We start from the raw sequence: 22,289 nt of genomic DNA on the forward strand, positions 1-22,289 counted from the left end.
TAGCAGGTAGTGTATAACAAATGTAGCTAATTATATAAACACTGTACATGTTTTCATCTTTCCCTATCTGTGCACTGACAGCAAGTTGGCTCCAAGGAGCCCTCCACACTTTTTATTTAAGGGAAATAGAAATTTAGTTGGTTGGATTTACTTTTCTGGTTTTATCAACAGCCAAGTCACTGAATTTGAGCGTCATTTCTGTTAAACATCCGACTGGAAGAGGCCTGCCAGCAGATAGATCCACTAGTTAACCAGCTAACATCAGCTGGTTGCACCTCAGTGTCACCCTATAAAGACCAGCATGGTGAAAAGTATTATTCTTTGTAAAAAAGATATTTACTTGTAAAATATTGCTAAATATCTATCAGAATCAAAATAGCAATAAAAAAATGCCATACATGACATTAGATTAACTCCATTATTCAATATGATAGGATAAGATATTCCTTTATTAATTCCGCAGTGGGGAAATTTACATTGTTATCGCAGTACAGAGGACAGAGCAGAACCAATATAAAAATCTATATATACAAAAAATACAAGTGAATATAGAAATACTGAAACAGTATTGCATGAAATATAAAAAATAGGTAAATTCCAGATTTATTGCTTGTAGTAGAGAGTAGTGAACTACTGAGAGCAGTGTTTGATCATTTTGCAGCAATATGGAACACCGGTTGTCTTTTAGTTTTAAACAAAAGCATTTAGATGACTTGATGTTTTTTTTATTATTATTATTTTTCTCCAAGTTAAGTACAGCTGTGATATTTTTACTCAAGCTTATACCCTATCATACCAGTTCATGCCTATTTGCGTATTTGCACTAAGTTTCATTCTCCATATAAAAAGAAGAACTGCAGTCAGGTCATCCAGCAGGATAAACTGGATCATGGTGCCATAGCAAAGGAAATGGTTGAAGGCTTTACTCTGAGACTGATGATATCTTCACCCTAAATTTCCAAGTGAACTCGGGCTGTCACAGGAACCAAAGTGTAAAAATATATCACAAAATCGAGGACTTTTAAAATGCATCTGATTAAAGAAGCTGCCACACCGACTTATGTTATGACATTTTATGAGCTGCACACAAAGAATGCTTTTTAGTATTCGCAAGAGCCTTTCAGATGTAATGATTTTCAGACCTCTATTACTCACATTGTGCTGTTTTCTTGAAAACCCATTGAAGAGTTGTTTTCCCCCAAAGGCGGTATTTTACACAAGAAACAGATAACGACTTCTCTAAGAAGGAAACACTTTTTTTACATTGACCTCAAAGTGCACTGTCATCCCTGTTCTAAACAAAGTGAGACTGCAGAGTGACTGACGGGAGAGAAAAAAACGTTCATGTACAAGAAAACATGTATGTGAAAAGAAGGTAGAATCAAAACATCACTTTTATACTTGATATGTGGCTGATTTCTGCTAATTATCAGCTGGCAACCAACAATTCAGCTGGGAGCTAGAGAGCTTTAATAGCAAGACTTGAAATGTTAGAAAGCTCTTATAATCACTATGTACATCAAATCTGTGGTTTCTGTTTAAAAACATTCATCCTTTTTTCAGACAGGCTAATAAAATATTCTGTGGTTCATCAACTAATTTATTTAGCTTCTGGATAAAGCTTCGACATTACGGCCCAGCATTAGTGTTTTCTTCATTAGTGGAGCAGTTAGAGTCATAACCAAAGAGAAATAAAGTGAATAGCAGAGTTGAAGTGGTTGAATCCATTATGTGTACATATGCGCTGTTGTACTGAAGAATGAAATACATTTATTTCAATATTTACTCTTCAATTTCAAATTGGACATCACTGTTTACCTTTCACTTTAAATATCCAAACTATTATAAGGAAGCTTATTAAGATAAGTTGATAAAATGAGATCTCTCTCTATTACCACTTGTATCATAAATGGAAAGATTTAACCAGCCGCCATGTACCGTATTTTAAGGATTATAAGCTGCTACTTTTTTCCCACGCTTTGAACAATGCAGCTTATAGCCTGGTGTGACTTTTCTGTGAATTTTTCTTCAACCACCAGGGGGCTTTTTAGCAGGAAGTGAGTCACTGAAAGTCAAAATTGGAAATCAAAGAAGAAAGCGCTAATTTTCATAGAACAAGCACATACTAGCAGGAGGCAGAACGGAGAAAGTTATTCAAACTCATATGATGTAGCTTTTAAGTTGAGGGCTATCGATCTGGCAGTACATAGAGCTGCTGCACATAAACTCGGCGTGAACGAATCCATGGTTTGGCGTTGGAGACGGCGGGCTGCGTCCTTAATAGCAGATTTATTAAGGACGCAGCCAAATGTTGTGTCCTTGAGCGGCGGAGATATCAGCGGCTTATAGCCACGTGCGGTTTATATATGTACGTTTCCTTAAAGAAAAAATAATAATAATGTAGGCGCGACTTATAGTAAAGTGCGCTCTATAGTCCGGAAAATACGGTATGTAATTTATTTTCATCTACATTGTCACTTAGTTTGCATACACGTTTCACTGGGATGAATTTTACAATCATTTGGGACTTTCAACGATTACTGAATTTGAAATTGGATGGCTGATTTGAGATTATTTGAGACCTCTCAAAATCCCTGACAAAGCTCATAACCTGCTTTAGGTGTCTTTTTAAAGGCCTCATAAAGCTCCTTTATTGTCACCATGGTGTGCACTGTCACTTCTGTTATCAGTGTGAAACAAATCTCATTTAAAATGTTGAATAGTGATGTTCTAATTCATACCTGATATGGTTAAAGTTGTAGTAAGTACTCCTGTGTCTAAAAATGGCAGAAAACCATGCAGGCGGTGGTAGGCCGTCACAAGGTTTTAATGATGGTGATGGTGATTGTGTCGGACCTTGGTAAATATAACGTTAATCCTCAGTTGATTAGAAAATATTGCCACCATATTAAATCAAATTTAATGTGTCATCATTCTATTCTGCAAACAGAAAGGATCAGAAGAAGCATAAAAAGATAAGACCTTTACCATGAAGGTCGTATGAAGGACTACTGTGACGACATCACAGTAGTCCCTCATAAACTAACTTGAATATTCTGTACTTCAACATTAATTGCTCTTTTCACATGTTGAGAGTTTTTAGACCAGGTTAGCGGATGCTTACCTGAAATAAATGGTGTTTTTGCTCTTTTATCTTGAATTTTACATATTTATGATGATGCACACTGTGTGTAGTTCTATAAATAAATCATTTCCTTTAAGAAACTCAAGGTGACACAACACATTGTAAATATGTCCCACATAACTCTTGCTGCCATGTGCGGTGAACACACTGGGAGGACCTGTTCTGCTTTGACAAATCATTCAGTTACTCACCTGACTTGACTTTCCTGTTGGCGCTTCTGCTACCGAGTCAAAACAGAGGATAAACGAAATTGAGAGCAGAGGCAAACATGAGAACACATGGAAAAAAGACAAGAGGGGATATCTCAAGTCCTGTGATGGTAAGTCTGAGTCGACTGCCTTTAAAAACACTCAGATAGGTTGTTGATCAAATCAAATGAATAACCAGTGTTTGCAGAATAAAGTGTTCATCTGAATGGTTTAACCTCTGTGTAACAGTTGAAATGTTGGAGTCTGAATTCAATACCAACAGCCTCTGTTATGACCAAAATATGCTGGAAAAAAAAGTAGCTTTTACTGTAATTAGTCATTATTATAGTTGAGAAAAAAATATTAAAATTCAAGCATTATTGCTGTTTTGTAAAGTCAGCATGCTAGTAATTGTGCAACTTAAAATACAGTAAAATTGCCACATATTTCTGTTGAAGTTCAAAACCCTGCTATTAACATGTGTTATAGTGGTAATATTTCTAAATATTTGCTTCAAGTTTTAAGTTGAAAAACTAGAAATTAGGACTAATCAGAAACACCAATCCAAATCAAACACCTGACGTTTGTTCGATTTGCATTCATCCCTTACACTTTCCTCAGTTGTATTCTTATCTGGTGTTTACTCCCACGTGTGAAGGCTCATTTTCATAAACGAGCCAAAAGCTGCGCTGTCTGTTCCAGATGCAAATTGTCGCTGAAGCTGTACTGTATGTGACTGTGTTGACCTGTGTTTTACTCAATAGAAGCATCTTCGTCCTTTCATTGAGCTTTTTCCAGTTCCTGAGTGAAGCTCTCACTCAGGTAAAGGGCAATAGCAGCAAAAGGATGGTTCTGCCAACATATGAACATCGGCATATGTTATTAAAAATATGCCGATGTTCCCTGCTAGATGAGTTTTTGTCAGAGGAATTTTAAAGTGATAACTCAGGATTTCTGAAGTTAAGATCTCTACATGCTGTCTTGGTGTCTTGATGAAGATCATTTTGGGCTTCTACAATCTTAAAATAGCTCCGACCTGAAAAACGTCATGTCAACGTCATTATGCAAACACTTTTTTATTAATCTTTCTTCCATAGCCACATTTGCATTAGGTGTTTTTTTTTTTTGTTGGTTTTTTTTACTCTGATGCTCAGGGGGAGTTTTTGATATGAGGAACGTGACCAGTTGCCCAGGGCAGCATTAAAAAAGGGGGAGCACACAAAGAAAAATCCCCCAAACCAAAACATATCTGTCAGTTTCACCAATATACATCTACAAACGGCTGTGATTTTGTACCCTTTGCTTGATGTTGAGAATAGCTTTAAAAACTTTGTGACAACGTAGTTTGCCTGGGTGCCATTCACGCAAAAAAAAGAAAAACTGCTGTAGAAACTGATGGCTATTTAAACAGCAAATTGAAGTCAGACCTGGTGGACCAGCAGTTATCTTCCTGTTTGAAACATGTACAGAGAATGGAAAATGTTAATTATTTCACACTGAGTAATTACTTGATGAGAAAAGAAGGGAGTAGAACTGTCTATAAGGTATTGTTTACTTAAATGGCTAACATAATTTTACTTTTTATACTGCTTTGCTTCTGACTGAAAATGCTTCACATTATGTTTTAGAAATAAAAATAGCCTTTCAAAGAGAATAAATTTGGGAGTAGCAGCAGCATCATGTTTTTAAAAAATATATTTTCAGTATATTTTTTCACACAAGAAGATCACCGCCGCCTGCATCCATATCCATATATAAACAATCCCAGACTTCTTTGTAAATAAAATCAAAGAAATTATAAAAATCCAAATGTTCACAAAACAGCCTTCACAGAAGTTCAGACATCAGAGTTGTTTTGAGATCTAAGATTTAACTAGTAACATCATTTTACCAAAACCTCCTATCAAAAATGTAGAACTACAATTTCAAATGAAATGGACCTCTCGCAGTTGCTGCCTTAAACTTGCATGCCCGAAAAAGCTAAATTCTGCAAAATATCCTCTATAGTCCCACAAATAAAAATCACCAAAGTGTGAAGATTGCTGTGACTTTTCCTCCTTTCTTTCGATTTTGTGGCCAATAAAGCTCATGACTTAACATGAATATGTGTTAATTTTGCCAGCCAATGAGCCTGTCAGTCAATCAGTTGTGGAGGCCATTTTGCCGATTTAATCTGCTTTCCGCCAGCCTGTGGTATCTTGTTCAGGTTGCCATGGGAGATGAGAGATGCGGATGTTGCCTTGGCTGAAGAGAGACGGAGAAAGACGAGCCAGAAGTGAAAAGGTTGGCTGAAAAAAACAACAAAAAAACAAGAAATGGAGGACAAATTAGCATGAAGAGACAAAGAGATAACAGAGAACAGGGCAGGAAGGGTAAAACGAGACACATTCAGGCAGCATTCAGACTGACGGCCAGGCATAAACACAGACTCTTTATTCTCTGTTCACTGTTGGTGATAGAGCTGAAAATTGAGCACAGTCTTCGCTCTAACTCATCTTTTGCAAGAGCTCAGTTAATACAAGTGAAAAAAAAAACTGTTGCAACATTCTGTATTGCCCAAGCGCACTGCATGACTTACTGCACCTTGCAAATATATATATATATATATATATATATATATATATATATATATATATATATATATATACACACACATGTATTAAAAGATGTTAAGTAGACAATAAACATAGACATAGAGCACAGATATATAAATGTAGCATTTGTTTATTGAGATGATCATTGCTGCTAAATTTGACAACGGTTTCAGCATATATAAATTAAAAGACTTTAAATTATTTAACATTTATGTTATATTTTAAGGAGCTGGCAAGTTTATTTTGTTGAAGTTCAAAGAACAATATTCATAGTCATATTGGTTTGTTACCACAGCTACAATCTGATGCTGTTATTTTAATCTTTGCGTTTCAGCTCCGTTTGTTCACAAATACAAATTAGTAAGCTGCAGTTATAATTTATTGCTTTTTAGGTTTTCCAGTTAAACTACTCCCCCTGTCCTAGATTTTACTAAATCTAACACAGAAGCTGTTAAGAGGTGCTGATGTTTTTAGCAACAAAAGGGCCCCTAAGTCATATTCTGTTTCAGAATATGACTTAGGGAGCTCCAGGCCTCATACAGCCTTGGACCGGCCCTGCATGATGTGGCAATCCGCTGCACTGCGCAGAGATGCGCAACAAATGGGAGATTTAACTCAAGGCTGCTAATGTGGCTTTAGTAGCGCTTTCATTTCGTGTCTGTTGAGTTTTTAACAAGGGGACACAGAAACTATTTTGGTTGGTCGAGTTTCTGGACGAGTTTTTCAGATGTCCGGTGGCCACGCGCATTAACTCTGACTAAGTGGGCAAAACATTTGATACGGTTTTTGGTTCTTTGTGTAACCGGAAAAATAATACTAGTAATAATAATAAAATAATATAAAATCAGCGTGATGCGTGACTGCGAGGAGAGCGCGGAAGCTCCTCACCGGGTTAAACCTGCACGATGAGCGATTAGCGCTGGGTCGTTAAACACTAACGCACCCGCTAACCGGGAACACAGACCTAGACTTTACAGGGAATACAGGGTCAAACGCTGGGCAGCGTGTTGAGATGCAAACGCCGCATAATGTTTTGTTCACAAATATACATCATTCTCACTGCTGCTCAAAGCACCTCTGAAAGCGCGACTACAAGTTATTCCTGCGGTTCACGTAGAGCTGCGCAACCAGAGCTAACGCGGTGGGTTTAAACTCTTACCTTAATCAATAACTCCTCATAACTAATCATAATTCCTCACAGGGGGGTTATGTAAATATCCATAGCGGTCAGCCTGTGTCCAGTTCGAGTGAAAGGAGGAGCGTGGGATCCGCGCTGAGGTCAACTTTAGACATCCAGCTGCTGCAGCGCGCGAGGCAACGCGCAGAGGACCAGCGGTGTGATTGGTCCGGCTTTAAATGTATTAACTATAAACATATCTTCTATAAACATATCTTTTAGGAATAAATCTGCTCTGATAGTGAAACGCTCGGAGCAACAGAAACGCTTGGAATCCGGCTTTAAAGAAGGGGAATTTTTAAATTTTATTTTATTTTCCTAAAAAAAAAAATAAACAAGAAAGGCTTAGCCTGGCGGTGGTGCTAGTACAGCATGGCGGGCCGCCAGGCCTATAATGCACTGGGGGAAACCCTGTAATGCAGTCAAGATAGAAAACCAGATAGAGGGTCGAAAAAATGTTTTATTAGCGCAGAGTTTCTGTCTTCCATCAACCCAATCAGCCAACGCTACGATAGAATGACTTTGCTCATTCATATGTTAGTATGGTCTAAATGTAATTAAATTATAATTGCTGTTCACGGAGACTTTCCGTCCAATCTCACTGAGCTTCATTCCCAAATGTTTTAATATTTCTGTTTGAGTTCTTGTTTTGAATGTGAACATATTGCGTTGTTGTCTTTGCCAAGACTGCCTCCCAAAAGATGTGCTGAATGTCTATTGGCATTTTACCTGTTGAGATACGGGTTTAATTAAATAGATTCTAAAAAAAAAAAAAAACATGAGCAAGAATTTCAGCCTCTGTCTGTGCAAAGCTGTTAGGGATATGCCTCGAAAACATTGCCGCTGTAATAGCAGCAAAAGGATGGTTCTGCCAAGTATTGACTCACTGGGGCTAAATACAAATGAATGAAATACAAATGAATGCTACAAATTTCAGTGTTATTCTTGAAACAGAAAAATAACAGACATTTTCACTGGTAAGTCCTAACCTCCATATTTCCCCACGTCTGAGTTATGCACTCAGAAAGTCCCAATACAATAAATGCTAATTGTAGGTTTTAATGTGACAATCAATTTAAAACGTTTTGCAAGGCACTGTCTATTCTTACAGTCTGCAAAAAGAGGAGTAAACACCTCTGGAAAAGTTTTTTATAATATAAAAATATATATATTTTTTGTATGTCTGGTTGTTTTAAAGTGTAGCCTCAGCACTACAGGGCGCTCCTGAGTGGTTAATATTAACACTTTGATAAGAGCTCTGTTTGCGTTTGTGTGTTTTGGCACTGAAGGCGGTGACAATTAGGTTTAATAAGAGTATCGCTTATGAATTGATCTTTGATGACTGCAATAAAAGCATGTAGAATGTTTATGCCCAGGCTTCACTTGTTCATTTGCTACGTTTCATTAAGTGCTTTGACTTTAGGAAGCACCACCCTATTATTACACATTCTCTTAGCAATATTTTATTTATTTTTTTGTTGTGAAATTCCTATCTTGTGGCATCATGATGTGCGAGCGTGAAGACATGCACACATTCGTTCAAACCCCTGTCTCTGCACAGCAGAATGTGAGCATGTGTGGACCATTATCACCTTCACAGCTTCTCTGTGCGAGGAAAGGTGAAGCCCCTCCTCTCCCCTCCCTCCCTCCGCCCGGCAGCGGAGTCATGCAGCCAGCACCCAGGCACGCTTGTGTTTGTGTAAGAGCGTGTCCGTGGGCGTGTTGCCTTCAGAGGAAGTGGTTCCTTATCAGAATGTATTCAGGGGTGTGAGTCTGCTGCCCTTCCCTGCCCTCTTGACACTGTGAGAGTTGCAGAGTTTCTGTTTGCGGCTGCACAGAGGAAGACCTTTAAATTCATGCTGGTGGGTTTTTTCATTCCGTGTTGAATCACCTGCAATAAGGTGATAATTAGGTACAGCAGAAAAGCAATGACTCGGCTGATTTACAAACTTGACTTTGTGTTGGGAAGTTGTTATTATGTAAATCGAGGTTTGCCAGCATTTACAGTCGTTTTACAGGTTTTCTAATGTTTTTACTTCTGTTTCAGTCTGCAGATTTCTTCGACATGCTGGAAAAGATGCAGGTAGGGAATGCTCCATTTTTATCCTATGAAAGTTCCTTTTCCTTCTGCAATGTTTTTGCTTATCTTCCCTCCTCCTTTCCTTTCTTCTCTTGGCGACTAGAGGGAGACTTTGACGAACAGCATAGAGTAATAATTGCACTGTTTCAGTGCTGACTTCCTAAAGGGCATCTTTTCTTTTTTTTGTCTGCAAGATCTATCAGATATACTGAGATTTTGTCTTTTATTCTCTGTCAGCCTGCGGGATTAAATGTGTTTCTCACTTTGGATGGTGTGGATGCTTTGAGCAGGCTGTCTAGATCTTCTCGTTCCCTAGTAGGAATACATTGATTTTTCTATTCCTTCTGAGCAAAATTTGCCTCTCACTCTCTGCGACCACTTTGTGTCCTCCACGGGCCCCGTGGGCATGGGCTTTGAGTAGTTGGAGGACAGATGGGGGTATAAAAAGGGAATAGAGTAGAGAAGAAAAGGGGACAGAGGCTTTCAAAAGACAACAATCACCATCAGGGAGACAAGAAACAACTTTTTCCTCTCCTTTGTTTGTAGGTTAATGATTAGATTTTCACAATATGGGCATAGATATTAGTTTATTATGAGGTGATCAGTCAATAAGAGATGGTAGCTAGGAAATGTTTTTTTTTAGGTCACAATAACCTTTTAAACAAAATTTTATGTTTTCTGTACTGTTCTTAAATATAATATTGTACTCTAAAAGAATCTTTTGTAGGACCTATTTTAACCCTATCTGAGGCAGGGGTGGAAGAAAAATATAATGTTTTTCATGTAAACATGAGTATGAAATATGTTAACATGTTGTTAGTAACAACTCAGTATTCTACGACAATTCAGTTTTTATTTATAAGAGTGTAGTTTATATGTGGACTGTCACTTTTTTTTTTTTTTTTGCCATTTTAGCATCCTGCAATTTGAGGAATCCTGGTGTAAAACGGAATGCTTTGCAAAACAATTCAAACATAGCTGATATTTAAATTTTTTCTTTACATCTTTATATTCTTCATTTTCCACTTTCAACTCCTTCATTGAGTTCCTCAATGTCTCTGACTGAACAATACACGCTCAAACAGACCAACTTAAAAACGTTAACACGTAGGTGTCTAGTGTGTCAGAAAGACGAGGTTACCAGGTTACTCTGGGTTACCTTTAAGTGACCATCAGGGAGTAAAACCCATTGGGGAGTTCCAATGTTTGGGACTGCCACTGAAGACGAGGTCCATATATATATATCAGTGACGTGCGGTCAGGGGAGGCAGGTGAGGCAGAACCTCACCTGTCGTCATGGAAAAATAATATATAATAAATCATTTATAAAGATATTTTCACCCTGTGGTTTGTACTATAAAGTACGTATTTTTCATTTAATTTAACCAAATCTGATGATTTTTTTCTTCAAAATCGCTGAATTTTTGCATTCTTCCATTCAAATGCTTGGAAGCGAAGCCGGTGAGGCAGCAGTGAGCTGAGCCTCACCTGGGATTGTGCAACCTCTCACTAACTGCACTGGCTGCCATTCTATGAGACCATGCTCCTCCTGTCTGTACGTCGCCAATAAAATGGTTAAAAACATTTAATGTATGAACTGATTTTCCATAATTTAGCTTATGTATTTAATGTACTGCGTTTTTATTGTTACCGACTGTGTGTGTAACGTGTTTCGTGGCAGAGAACAGATTCGAGGTGAGGCAGGTAGTTCTCGTGCCTCTTCACTGGGGGCGCTCATGATCCCAGACATTCTAACTCCACAACTGCAGAGTAAGAGACAGTAACAGCGATCTAGCCATACAGAAGCTGTGCTGATACAGAGAGCGAGAAAGAAGTGGTTTTGAGTTGTACTTTAACGGTTTCTCCCTTAGCTGTTAAGCACAGCACGAAATTAATAATATCTACATGTCTAAGTTTAATTGAGATAACGGAATTATTGTGCAGCGGCGGCGTGGCAAAGCATCACATGTAAAGGAATAGCCTTTTTGCCCTCCAGCAATGTACGCATGCGCGAAATTTTCTTATGTAAACAAGAACATGTAGGGGGTCTAGATTTGCAAATCCGATTATAATTAAGTCGGTGCCTCACCAGATATGAACCTCACCGCACGTCACTGATATATATATATTATTTTTTTATTTATTTATTTTTTGAATTAGACAGTTTGCAAATGCGTACATTATCACTATGTTTGCTACAGAGAACAGCTTTAGCCTGCATCTCTGCGCTACAGCAGCCCAAATGACATTTGAAAAGCAGCTTTCACTCGGTCTGATTTAGAGAGAGGATGACTAAGTGTATATATTACCTGTGTGTGTGTGTGTGTGTGTGTGTGTGTGTGTGTGTGTGTGTGTGTGTGTGTGTGTGTGTGTGTGTGTGTGTGTGTGTGTGTGTGTGTGTCCATATCAGCAAATATGAGTCAGCTGTCATCTGGCAACACAGAAAGTGAGGTCTGCAAACAAGAACATTGAGCTTCAGGCACCTTTTAAATGCAAAGAACTTTCTTCCTGACCTTTTGTGTTTTTCCACCCTCATGCTGCGACCGGACTCTAATAAGGTCCCCAAAGCTGAAGACACCAAAAGATGGAAGGTGTGGCCGACCGGACGCTTGGTCATGTCTTCTCTGTGGATCTCATTAGTTTATGTTCTGATATGACCTCCATTCGTCCATTTTCTGCTTTCCACCTCTGCCTCGTGGTGCCTGCTGCTACCCTATGATTGTTCCTCGCTCATCTGTCTGAACTCCCCTGTGTGCATTTCTTCAGATTTTTCTCAGAGCTTTTTAAAATGTAGAATCAATACCCCTCTGATCCGATTGATTACGAGCTGAATGAACTCCAACTGTCAATTGATCCTCTGTGGCCTGCCAGTATCCTGGCTCCTGCTGCTGCAGAATATAAATGACCGTCTGTCCGTATAGCCCTGCATTCTCAGGGGGGGGCTACCGGAGTTTGATCGCGTTTAGAGGTCGTACGCTGGAGCCAGATTGCTACAGGCACTAAATAGCTCTTGACCTCAGGTGTTGTTGAATCAAAATAGCTCTGGCATCATTAAGGGGGCGACACCCCCTGACTGATTTTTATTTTTTTGCTAATGATTGTTTATTTCAGCTTGTTGCATCATCTCCCAAAAGTTCATTTTGGCATTATTATCCTTTGTGCCTGTCAGCTGCACTTGCAACCTCACCGTTGTGGCTAAAACCTGTGAGGGTCACGAGATAAATCACTTCTTTATTAAGAAATAAAAGTCTTCATGTCTTCTCTTACAGGATGACTACATCCCCTACCCACGGATAGAAGATGTGAGTCATTTTCCAAACACACATTTACACCTTGCTGATATGCAGCTCCCAGCCAGAGGTGGTTTGCAGCATAGATGCAGAATTCAAAACCTGCTTTATGCTTTTCTAATCTGTACAGTGGATTGAGAAGCACTCATGTGCTCTTACAAAGAACATCTGCATTTAAGCTGAAATCAAATACGGGCACGTTTAAAGGCAATTGGTTAATTTAGGGATGTTAGAGTAAAGAGGGTTGAATGCTTTTTGTTTCGTAGAAAAAAATAAAAACATACTTCGCTTTGTTGGTTCAAACAAAGCGGACCAACATTCATAAACTCCAATTAAAAAGCTTTAACTTTTGCTTTTTTTGTTTTTTTTTTATGTGTCAGAATTTGGAAAACTTCAAGGGATCTGAATAGTTTTACCAGGGATTAGCTTTCGCTACATGTTACTAAAGTATTTCTTTCGTCTCATTCTGACTTCCTCCCTCTGTTTTTTTTCTTGCCCCACATTAATGCCGTAGGTCCTGGAGAAAGGCGGTCCATACCCCCAGGTGATCCTGCCCCAGTTTGGGGGTTACTGGATCGAAGATGCAGAGGCACCAGCAGGAACCCCGTCCTCCTCCGAGTCCAGTTTCTGTGAGGAAGAGGATGGAGATGAGGGCATGAGCCCTGGTGGGGCGCGTAGCTACCGCCTGGAGTGTAACAGCACAGCTCGAGCCTACCGCAAACACTTCCTTGGCAAGGTTAGGGTGTGTGTTTGCATAAATGTCAGTAACACTGTGTGTTTAGAGGGGCAAGTCTGCTGTTGTCTTTGACCTCAAATGTCTCTTCCTACTTTTATACCTGCAGGAGCACATGAACTACTACTGCACGGGCAGCAGCATAGGCAACCTCATCATGTCTCTGAAACACGAGGAGGCTCAGGGCCAGGAGTTTCTGCGCATCATGCTCAGGTACTCTGAGGGGAAGGATTAGCTTTGCATTCATTTGACATGTAGAGAAAAACCTGTAACTTTCTGAGTTCTTCTCATTTATCCTTGTCTGAATCTGCTTATGATGAGCAAAGATAGGGGCTTTTATCCAATAAACCAAGTCATCACTCAAAGCAAAAGTGCAAACATTAACGATAGGCTTGGTTGCATGTGTTTGAATCTTCAGTACCATAATGTGCCCCAGACATAATTTGACAGCTTTTGCAAAATCTTCAACTGCACTGTTTGATCTCTATTATTTTTTGTTTCTTTAAAGTTCAGACCTTCCATTAGCCTATTGCGATTTATCTTTTTAAATGTAAGCGGTAGCACGTCAGATTTTCATCACTTGCAAATTTCCTAATTTGTTTAAATTGTCATGCAAGAGTCAGCGTTACAAATTGTATACATTCCACGTCGTAGAGTTTTTTTCTGGAGAAACAAATGGAAGCAGAATCTAAAAAAAGATTTTAAAAAATGGTCAGAGAGCCTGCTAAAGGACAATGTTTCTTGTCTTATTAGATAAATTCTGTTTCTCTGAATCACCATCAAACTTCTCTGAATCCGATAAGCCAAACAGGAACACAGAACTACTGAGAGAGAAAAAATGACGCTGTTATTGACGGTTGTCATTTGATTCGATTTGTGTCTCTGTAAATCTCAGCTTCTCTGTGCCATTGACACAGTCGGTGTCATTTTCAACAGCACAGGAAAATATGTACTTTATTTTTATACTTTGCTTGGTCTCTGTATTTGTTTTGACAGGTGTTAATCTTCTAGCGGCAGCTTCGAGTGACAGTTTTCATATTATATTTACTATAGATTTGGTGTCAGTCATCCTTTCAACTTGTTAAGATTATTTATACACATCAGAGAAACTGCATCCGAATTCAGTCTAAAACTTCAGCTTTTCAAACATGACTAAAATTGAACTCATTGTTGACCAGCCCTCTGTTTTTTGTTGTTTTTTTGTAGATCTCGGACCAAAACAGTTCATGACAGAATCTCTTTAGCTGGCATCAGTCAGCTGCCCAGTGTGCCTCAGATTGCAAAGGTAAACAACTTTTTTCTGTTATTCACATTATTGTTATTAAAAACAGAATCAAAAGTATTTAACACACATATTGTGTGTTACATATAGTTGCTACTGTCTTGTTTTCCTAACATTTCATAATTTAGTCCTTCTAGTCTCTGCACACTGAAATCTTTTTCATTTAGAAAACGCACAAAACTGTTGGAAAATGTGACATTATTAACAAGATCAATATAAGATTAAAAAAAATACTAAAAACAAACCTCATGATTTCTCAAATTTTGTATCAATTAAATAAATAAATAAATTCTACTTTATTAGCAGAACATTTTAATCCTATGAGTGTAACTCTTAGTGCTTTGCATGCTTTAAAACACACAGGGGGACAACACAAACTAAAATTGTCACACTATGTAAATTAGTCTGATTGAAAAATGATACAGCAAATTGTGAGACAAATAGACAATTACTGGGGATGAGGAACTGAGTACTATTCACTCACTAACTAATAGTATCTCCAATCAGTGAACCGTCTTTCTAGAGGGTTTTGAGCTGGGTAGTAATGAGTTTCCTGTAGCAGTCTGTATCACAGGAGACCTGAAGAGGCCTCTGACTTAAGATATTCACATGTTTTCACAGTCTAATAAAGAGGATGCTCCAGGTTCTACAGTATATTTTTAGATTTTAACAAAGCATCCTTCTCTACAATAAAATATAGCGCAATCAATAAATATAAAACGAGAGGAAAATGGTTAAAAGATCAAAGTGTCTGTCATAAATAAGGAACATAAATAAAGGAGGAGTACAAAAACTTAAAATCTGTTTAAGACAAAGAAAATAAGAATTTAGAAGTTAATGGCATCAATGTTTTTAAGTTAAACATAAAGCCAGTTATCCACTTAATTTTCTTTTAAACATCAAATCCACCTCTGTGTAAGTAAAACTGTAAAACCTGTATAAACTGTCTGGCCCACACTAGCAGTCAGATCAGAGAGCAGATGCCGTACAGGCAGCGTAACGTTTGTGAGTTTCAGAGATCTGTCTTTGTTTGTTTCAGCTGCTGTGTGACGACGCCCCAGGACTGAGGTTCAGCCCAGTTCTCTACCCGCGGGTGAGTTCACACTCAGCTCCCACGTTGTGACCTCTTCCTGATTGCAGCTTTCACCTCCATTAAACGCTTGTCCAATTTTGAAATGTTTTAAATAATTTCTTGACATGTCTGCAGGCCTTTTATGTAAATGTTTGTACGATGCATTGTTATCTTTAATTATGTCTGCCAGCTTGTTTCCCTATCCACACCCACTCTTTTGTAATAAAGCAGTTAAAGTCGGTACTTTTTGACTGCTTCACCAAAAATATATCCTGCTCTGTTACATATTTCTCAACTGATAGTAATCGTCCTCCCTGTTAAAGTAACAACTGATCACAGGACAACTTTCTAAGCTTGATGTGATGAATTTGCTGCTCCTACTGTGCGCCTAGTGATGGAGTGCGCTTTCAGCCTGTGCCTCAGGGAAGGAAAATAAGCCATCTGTGTCTCCATATGCAAGACTTTAGGACCACCGCCGTCACTGGGGGCCACTACATTTTGTCACATATTGGCCCTTATGTAATACGGACCCGATAAAGCTGCCCATTGGAGCAGAAGAAAACATGCTTTCCTAATGGCTTTGACGAGCAAAGATTGTGTAATAAGTTGAGAGGAAAAACCATACATTAATCCTTGTACAGGGGTCCCAGCTGATAGTGGCGTATGACGAACACGAGGTGAACAACACGTTCAAATTCGGGGTCATCTACCAGAAATTTGGACAGGTGAGCAGTTTTTCCTTATACAGCCGCTCACCACTCACCTGTCTAAATATAAATGGCTTCGTGTTCTTTCCTCCTTCTGTTTGGTGTGAAATCCACTCAGACGTCAGAGGAAGAGTTATTTGGAAACAACGAGGAGACGCCCGCTTTCAAGGAGTTCCTGAGCATCTTAGGAGACAACATTGAGCTCCAGGATTTTAAAGGGTAATTTTAAACAGTGCAACTCAACAGGAGGAGAAAACAAAAACTGACACGATTGTAACAAATAAGCGGGAGAAAGAGAAAAGGCCAAATGGGGATTGAAAGGAAAAACGCAGGAGTGCATTTTAAGGGAAGTTGAGAGCGGGGTTTAATTACTGTAACCTTGTCCTGCTGCTTCAGACTCAGCATGCAAACGGGCAAAAGTGCTTAGTGAAACAGATCTGAGGGGGGGAAAAGTGCCACATGGACATGTAATCAGAGCTTTAGATCCTTTTTTAAATTATTTTCTTCCTGTGCGTCAGTATACTCTCACACTTTCCACTTTAAAGCTTCGGGGTTGGGGAGAAAAAAGGCCGGCATATTAAACAGTCACTTCTGACAGCTCATTAAAAGGAAACCTCAGTATGCTTGAAGCACGGTTCTGCTGAAATGTTACAAATAGTTAAAATCTTACCTGCAGTAGATGACGCTCTCATTTACTGTGAATCCAGATTAGCTTGTGCCACGGGCAGAAAATATTGTTTAACTTGAGAGGGGCAGAGACCAGATCGGACATCTTTAGGCACTGAAACAACTCTGCCGTGTTTGAAATGGTCCCGTTGGGTTACAAGACCTTAAAAAGCAGCTGCCATTCAGAGTGACCACCTGATACAAATGAAAAGAAGTGCAAAAAAAATAAGGTAAAATCTGGAGGTAAAACTAACCTCTGTTTTTTTTATTTGATATGAAATCTCTTGTCTTTTAAGTATTTGATCTGATTACGTTAACTTTACGTTACTTTTTCTGTCCATGTTTGAAAGAGGAAAAACATTTTCGTCACTAAACACCTTCCGTCCATTTTCAGTGTAAATCACATGTAAATGTGACGCCAGCTTCAAAGTTCATAAAATAGCTTTTACATATTAACACCCCTGTGAGCTTTTTGAAGTGGAAGATGTCCATATTTGTCTTCACGCAACATATCTGGATTTATGCAAAAATGATTAACTACTTTAAATGACTTCAAAAATCCTGAATGATCCCTTTATTCAGGGACACAATTTATGAAGATAGAGATATGGCTGGATGTTGGGCACAACGTAAAACATCGGTTTTGATGATGTTCCAGGTTCCGCGGCGGGCTGGACGTGTCTCATGGACAGACGGGATCTGAATCCGTCTACACCGTCTTCAGACACAGAGAGATTATGTTCCATGTATCGACTAAGCTTCCCTTCACCGAGGGTGACGTGCAGCAGGTACCAGGCTGGAATACTTTCTTTAATTCTGGCTACTTTGTGGATTTAACAGCTAAGTATAGATGTTTTGAGTCGGCAGCAAAACTGGTCAGGTCTGGTTACCGGCAATATAATTGCTTGTTCTAATAAAAATACGAAAACGGATGAAAAAATGTAACTTCCTGAGAAGTCTTCCTAATTAAAGTGTGGGGCAAACAGCGACTTTCTACCGGCTTTTTCTCCTCTGCAGCTCCAAAGGAAAAGACACATTGGAAACGATATTGTGGCCGCGGTCTTCCAGGAAGAGTCCACGCCGTTTGTCCCAGACATGATCGCCTCCAACTTTCTGCACGCCTATGTTCTGGTGCAGGTCGAGAACCCCTGTACAGATCACACCACCTATAAGGTACGATGCACACCTTTCAGTGCAAATCAGTATAACAGAGAGCTAATATACTATAATAGACTGGTTTCCATATAGCAGGGAGAACGCTGCCATCTCGGAAAAAGACGCACATCATTCAAGAGTTTGTAGAATCAAATTTAGCAGCAACTACTTTCAATAGTGGCGTTCTGTCTGACTTTTCCATTTTCTTGCACTCGTGGCTGAATTGCTTCTTCTTTACAGCATTGAATCAGTACTATCAGTTCTCTTGTTTGCCTTGGACCCGTTGTTAGCCAAGTTTCAGTTAGCGTTGACTTTACAGCAAACCCTCATCCGACAGGCATCTAATTAGAAGATGCAGCACAGAGCTGGACATCACTTATTAGTTTCATCTTTAATTATGCAAACTTAAAAAAAACAAATGTGCCAACGCCACGTTTGTCTTCTTCAGAATCAGAAGTGAACACATCGTTAAGAGCCATTCTGAGCAACCCGAAACGCGTTCACCAGAATCACTGGAGAGTCGCATTACGAGCTTGTTAATCAAACAACAGAAGGGTGAAGCTCACTAAAGTGTTCAGGACCTACACACCCAACATTTCTCCAGTCAAACACATTTAAATAAACACCACCCACTTGTAAAACAGCATTACAACTTGAGTTTACAAGTGAGCCCGGCGTTTGTAAGCTGCCTGGTTGCAAAGAAAGTCCAAACCGTCGCCCCCCCCCCCCCCCACTACTGTGCTTGGTAGTTATTCTGGGGTGTTTGTGGTAATATGCTTTATGTGGGGTGTACATTAAATATAATGTGAACCCGTGTGTGCAAATGATTTTGTTTCCAAGCATTTTGCAGTTCCACTTTGAAACCAGGAGTGGTTCTTTAATATTTTTGTTAGAGAGGAGACACCTTGATCTTTTTTCTCATTGAGATAAAAGCTGACATTTAACTTGCCGACTGCATACAGCACAGACTGTCTGCTACAGAGGAGGCAACCATTAACCCTGACTAGCCACAATTGCTGTAAGGTTGTTGCTCATGTCTTTCCTCCCTGGTGTTGCGCCAACACTTGTGTTCTCCATGGAGTTTGTTGAGCTTGCTGAGGATCATCAGGGGCTTTGTTGATCAAAACCAAAGCAACTGGTTGCCATTTTTCACCTTAAATGTTCTAAATGAGTCTAGAATGTGTTTAGTTTTCTTCTCCAGGATTATATTTTGTATTCTGTCATCAGTCAGTGATGCAATACTCTGCTTGTCTGAGTGACCGCTGTGACTTTGTGTCATCAGGTGTCTGTTACAGCAAGAGAAGATGTTCCTCCTTTTGGGCCTCCGCTCCCAAACCCGGCCGTCTTCAAGAAGGTGAGGGAAAGGGTTGAACTTTCTTTGTGGAATAAATTAACCTGCTATTTAATAGCATTCAGTATTTTCACTTCAACAAAACCTTAAGACATGCAGAAAGTTATAAATATTAGTTGCTTCAGACATTTTGTCTTGCTTGTCTTGTCATGCATTCTTCAATATTTCCAACCTCTAGGGTGCCATTAAAGTGCTCTGTTTGAAAACCAGAAAACATAATAATAAAAAGGGAATACTAGCCAGCAGCTCTGCGGGCCTTCATGGTCACTGTAGAGTAGAGCCTGTTGTGGGTACTTGGTTCATTACCCACAAAAGGCTGAGGGTGACCTCACAGTGGTGAATCCGGGGGCATTTCTGCTGGGTAAACTAAGTTAGAAGCTCCTCAGAATGATGGGCATTTAGAAAAGAAATCAATCAAATATGTAATTTAAAAAAAAAACGTATTTTGTTTATTAATACACAACGATATAGTTCATGTATGAATAACAGAGCAAATTCCAGTGTACTGTGAGGATAAAATTGTGTAGCTACTAGAAATATGGTCCAAAACTATAGCTATAAGAAAATGAACTTTGAAATTAGTCAATACCAAAAAATGTTTTTATGCATGTTCTTCTTTTTTGGGTTATGTGGTATTGTGGCGTGTGTGTGTAGTTTTCCTATTTGGTGTTTGTATACGTCTACTGCTGTCATTCCAACTGAATTGTAAAACAAATTAAATGTTTATTGTGGGGTTTTTTCATCTAATTGGTAATTTATTTTAACTTTAATTTGCTGCTTGCTTTGTATAAAGACTAGTTGTATGTCCTACTATTCTCACTAAAATGACATTGCATTTAAGAAAAAGTTATTAAGATTGAGAAACTTGATAAAAAACTAAGACATTTTTTTTTTTATTACCTCGTCTCTTTTGGTTTTTTTTTTCCCCACATCTTCACAATCAGGGTCCCGAGTTCCGAGAATTCCTGCTAACAAAGCTGATCAATGCCGAGAACGCCTGCTACAAATCTGACAAATTTGCCAAACTGGAGGTGACGCACGCCACACACTCCAACCCCACAGCCCACCCTTCAATTACTTTTCAGCTTCATCCAGCAGCTGCAGACCCTTTTCCTAAACGGCCTTTGTGTGCGGCTGACCCCACTGCAGGGACGCACACGAGCCGCCCTGCTGGACAACCTGCACGACGAGCTGCACAGACAGAGCCAGGCGGTGCTGGGACTCGGGCAGATGGGGGAGGAGGATAAGCTGGAGAACGGCGGACATGGGGGTCTGCTCGAATCGTTCAAGGTGAACATAAAACCCAGACAAAAGTACATCAGGCAATCTTTTCTCAGCTCTGTGACATTTATTTGATCACCGTCATTACACCGCCAGGTCAGATAAATGTCACGGGTCTGCAGGACGGCTTAAGGTGCGAAACCACTGTTATCACAATGGGTGCCTCGTTTTCACAGTCCTCAAAGACTTAAACTCCATATAGAGAATGTGCAGTCGCGACTGAGAAGACGCGCTTACATCCGAGTGTGAATGTAACACCCCGAAGTGTTCATGCTTGTATTTTTCTTTCTCTTTCCACTCACTACCCTTTTTTTGCTTCCATTTTCTTTTGTTCGCATGTGTAGATTAGCTGAGGTTGATGGGACCAGTTAGATGTGGCGATGACAAAATGTGTGAACGTGGTGATGATTTGGCTCTCTTACTTTTTTTTTTTTTTTGCAGGGATTGTGGATATCTGCTGCTTTGCAGTTTGTGCAGACAGTCCCAGGAGGGGCTATTCTCATTGCTCTCGTTGCTCTGGCAGTTTATTACCTGTCTGTATTACTGTAAATGAATGAGAAGATTATAATTTAACAATAAACAAAGATTGTTGTATTGTTTGAGTTGTAGTTGTTCATGCTTTCTAAGAATATGAGGTTTTGATGTTCTCATGTTAATATTTCAGGACTAGATATGAAAATATGAAATCAACAAAAAAGTGAAACCCACATTTCCAACTGTGCCGCTTATTACGTCTTCCATTGAGAATGTTGCCCTCTGGTGGACATAATTTGTAAATACACGTATAATTTCTTAAAATAATAAAACTTTTTTCCCTTCTCATTCTGTCCCTCCACTTCGTTCCCTTGCAACAACCTTTTGTCTACCAATCTGCATCAGTTTGTTCCTCACTACTCTTCTCTGATCCACTCCTTGTTTGCATATCAGAGGGCCATGCGCGTCAGGAGCCACTCCATGGAGACCGTGGTGGGTTCTCATCGTCACCGGAGCCCCGGGGTGGCAGGTGGGGTCCCTGCCAGCCTCAGTGGCGGGGGATTGCCACAAAGCACCAGTGAATGCACAAAGAGCACCTTCACTGTAAGTGAACTAATAATAAAGACTGAGAGAGAAGAACAAGATCTAACTGTTACCGTGTGGCTAACAGAGCTTTCTTTCTTCGTTCGCTTCCTTGTGAAAACCTGCAGAACTTTGATTGCCAGACTGTGATTGTGTTAGAGTTTTCATGTGTTAGTTTCCATGTAAAGATTCATTAGATATTAGTTCTGTTGTTGGACCACTTACAGTCAGTTAGCTAGATCAAATTATGCCTTTACAGCATTTTTATTTAGAGTGGTGGTGAAGCTTTTTTTTTTTCCTTTTTTTTTTTTTTTTAAGTAAGGTCTTAATTTATCATCTGTGATCTCCAGCCTCCTGTTCTGTCAGCCAAATCTCCTTTAAAGAGCCCAGTGAAACGGCGCTCAGGCCTCTTCCCACGTCTCCACTCCAGCACAGACGCTCCATCAGACAAACACACACGCAGGTCAGTTGGAGAGATTAAAAATGCAGGTCACTACATTTTTAATCTCTCC

General features: G+C 39.4%; 1 protein-coding gene across 13 annotated transcripts in view; it reads left to right on the plus strand.

The window, feature by feature from the left end:
* Window positions 1-22,289, plus strand: part of rap1gap2a (RAP1 GTPase activating protein 2a) — a 98,434-nt gene that overhangs the window by 72,340 nt on the left and 3,805 nt on the right. For 8 of the 13 annotated variants that reach the window (XM_081614276.1, XM_081614280.1, XM_081614274.1 and 5 more), the window contains 16 exons: window positions 9,152-9,187; window positions 11,743-11,775; window positions 12,454-12,486; window positions 12,989-13,210; window positions 13,317-13,420; window positions 14,414-14,492; window positions 15,529-15,582; window positions 16,203-16,286; window positions 16,387-16,487; window positions 17,593-17,722; window positions 17,952-18,107; window positions 19,372-19,443; window positions 20,385-20,471; window positions 20,590-20,730; window positions 21,649-21,798; window positions 22,128-22,240. In XM_081614276.1, the coding sequence (XP_081470402.1) occupies window positions 9,152-9,187; window positions 11,743-11,775; window positions 12,454-12,486; window positions 12,989-13,210; window positions 13,317-13,420; window positions 14,414-14,492; window positions 15,529-15,582; window positions 16,203-16,286; window positions 16,387-16,487; window positions 17,593-17,722; window positions 17,952-18,107; window positions 19,372-19,443; window positions 20,385-20,471; window positions 20,590-20,730; window positions 21,649-21,798; window positions 22,128-22,240 (1,595 nt within the window). Of the gene's footprint in view, window positions 1-3,353; window positions 3,465-9,151; window positions 9,188-11,742; window positions 11,776-12,453; window positions 12,487-12,988; window positions 13,211-13,316; window positions 13,421-14,413; window positions 14,493-15,528; window positions 15,583-16,202; window positions 16,287-16,386; window positions 16,488-17,592; window positions 17,723-17,951; window positions 18,108-19,371; window positions 19,444-20,384; window positions 20,472-20,589; window positions 20,731-21,648; window positions 21,799-22,127; window positions 22,241-22,289 lie in introns of those variants that run through there. The other 5 variants (XM_081614275.1, XM_081614279.1, XM_008426027.3 and 2 more) reach the window with 3 other exon arrangements.

The sequence above is a fragment of the Poecilia reticulata genome, chromosome 13, assembly GCF_904066995.2.
Source record: "Poecilia reticulata chromosome 13, P_reticulata-male-v2, whole genome shotgun sequence".
NCBI classification, from domain to species: domain Eukaryota; kingdom Metazoa; phylum Chordata; class Actinopteri; order Cyprinodontiformes; family Poeciliidae; genus Poecilia; species Poecilia reticulata.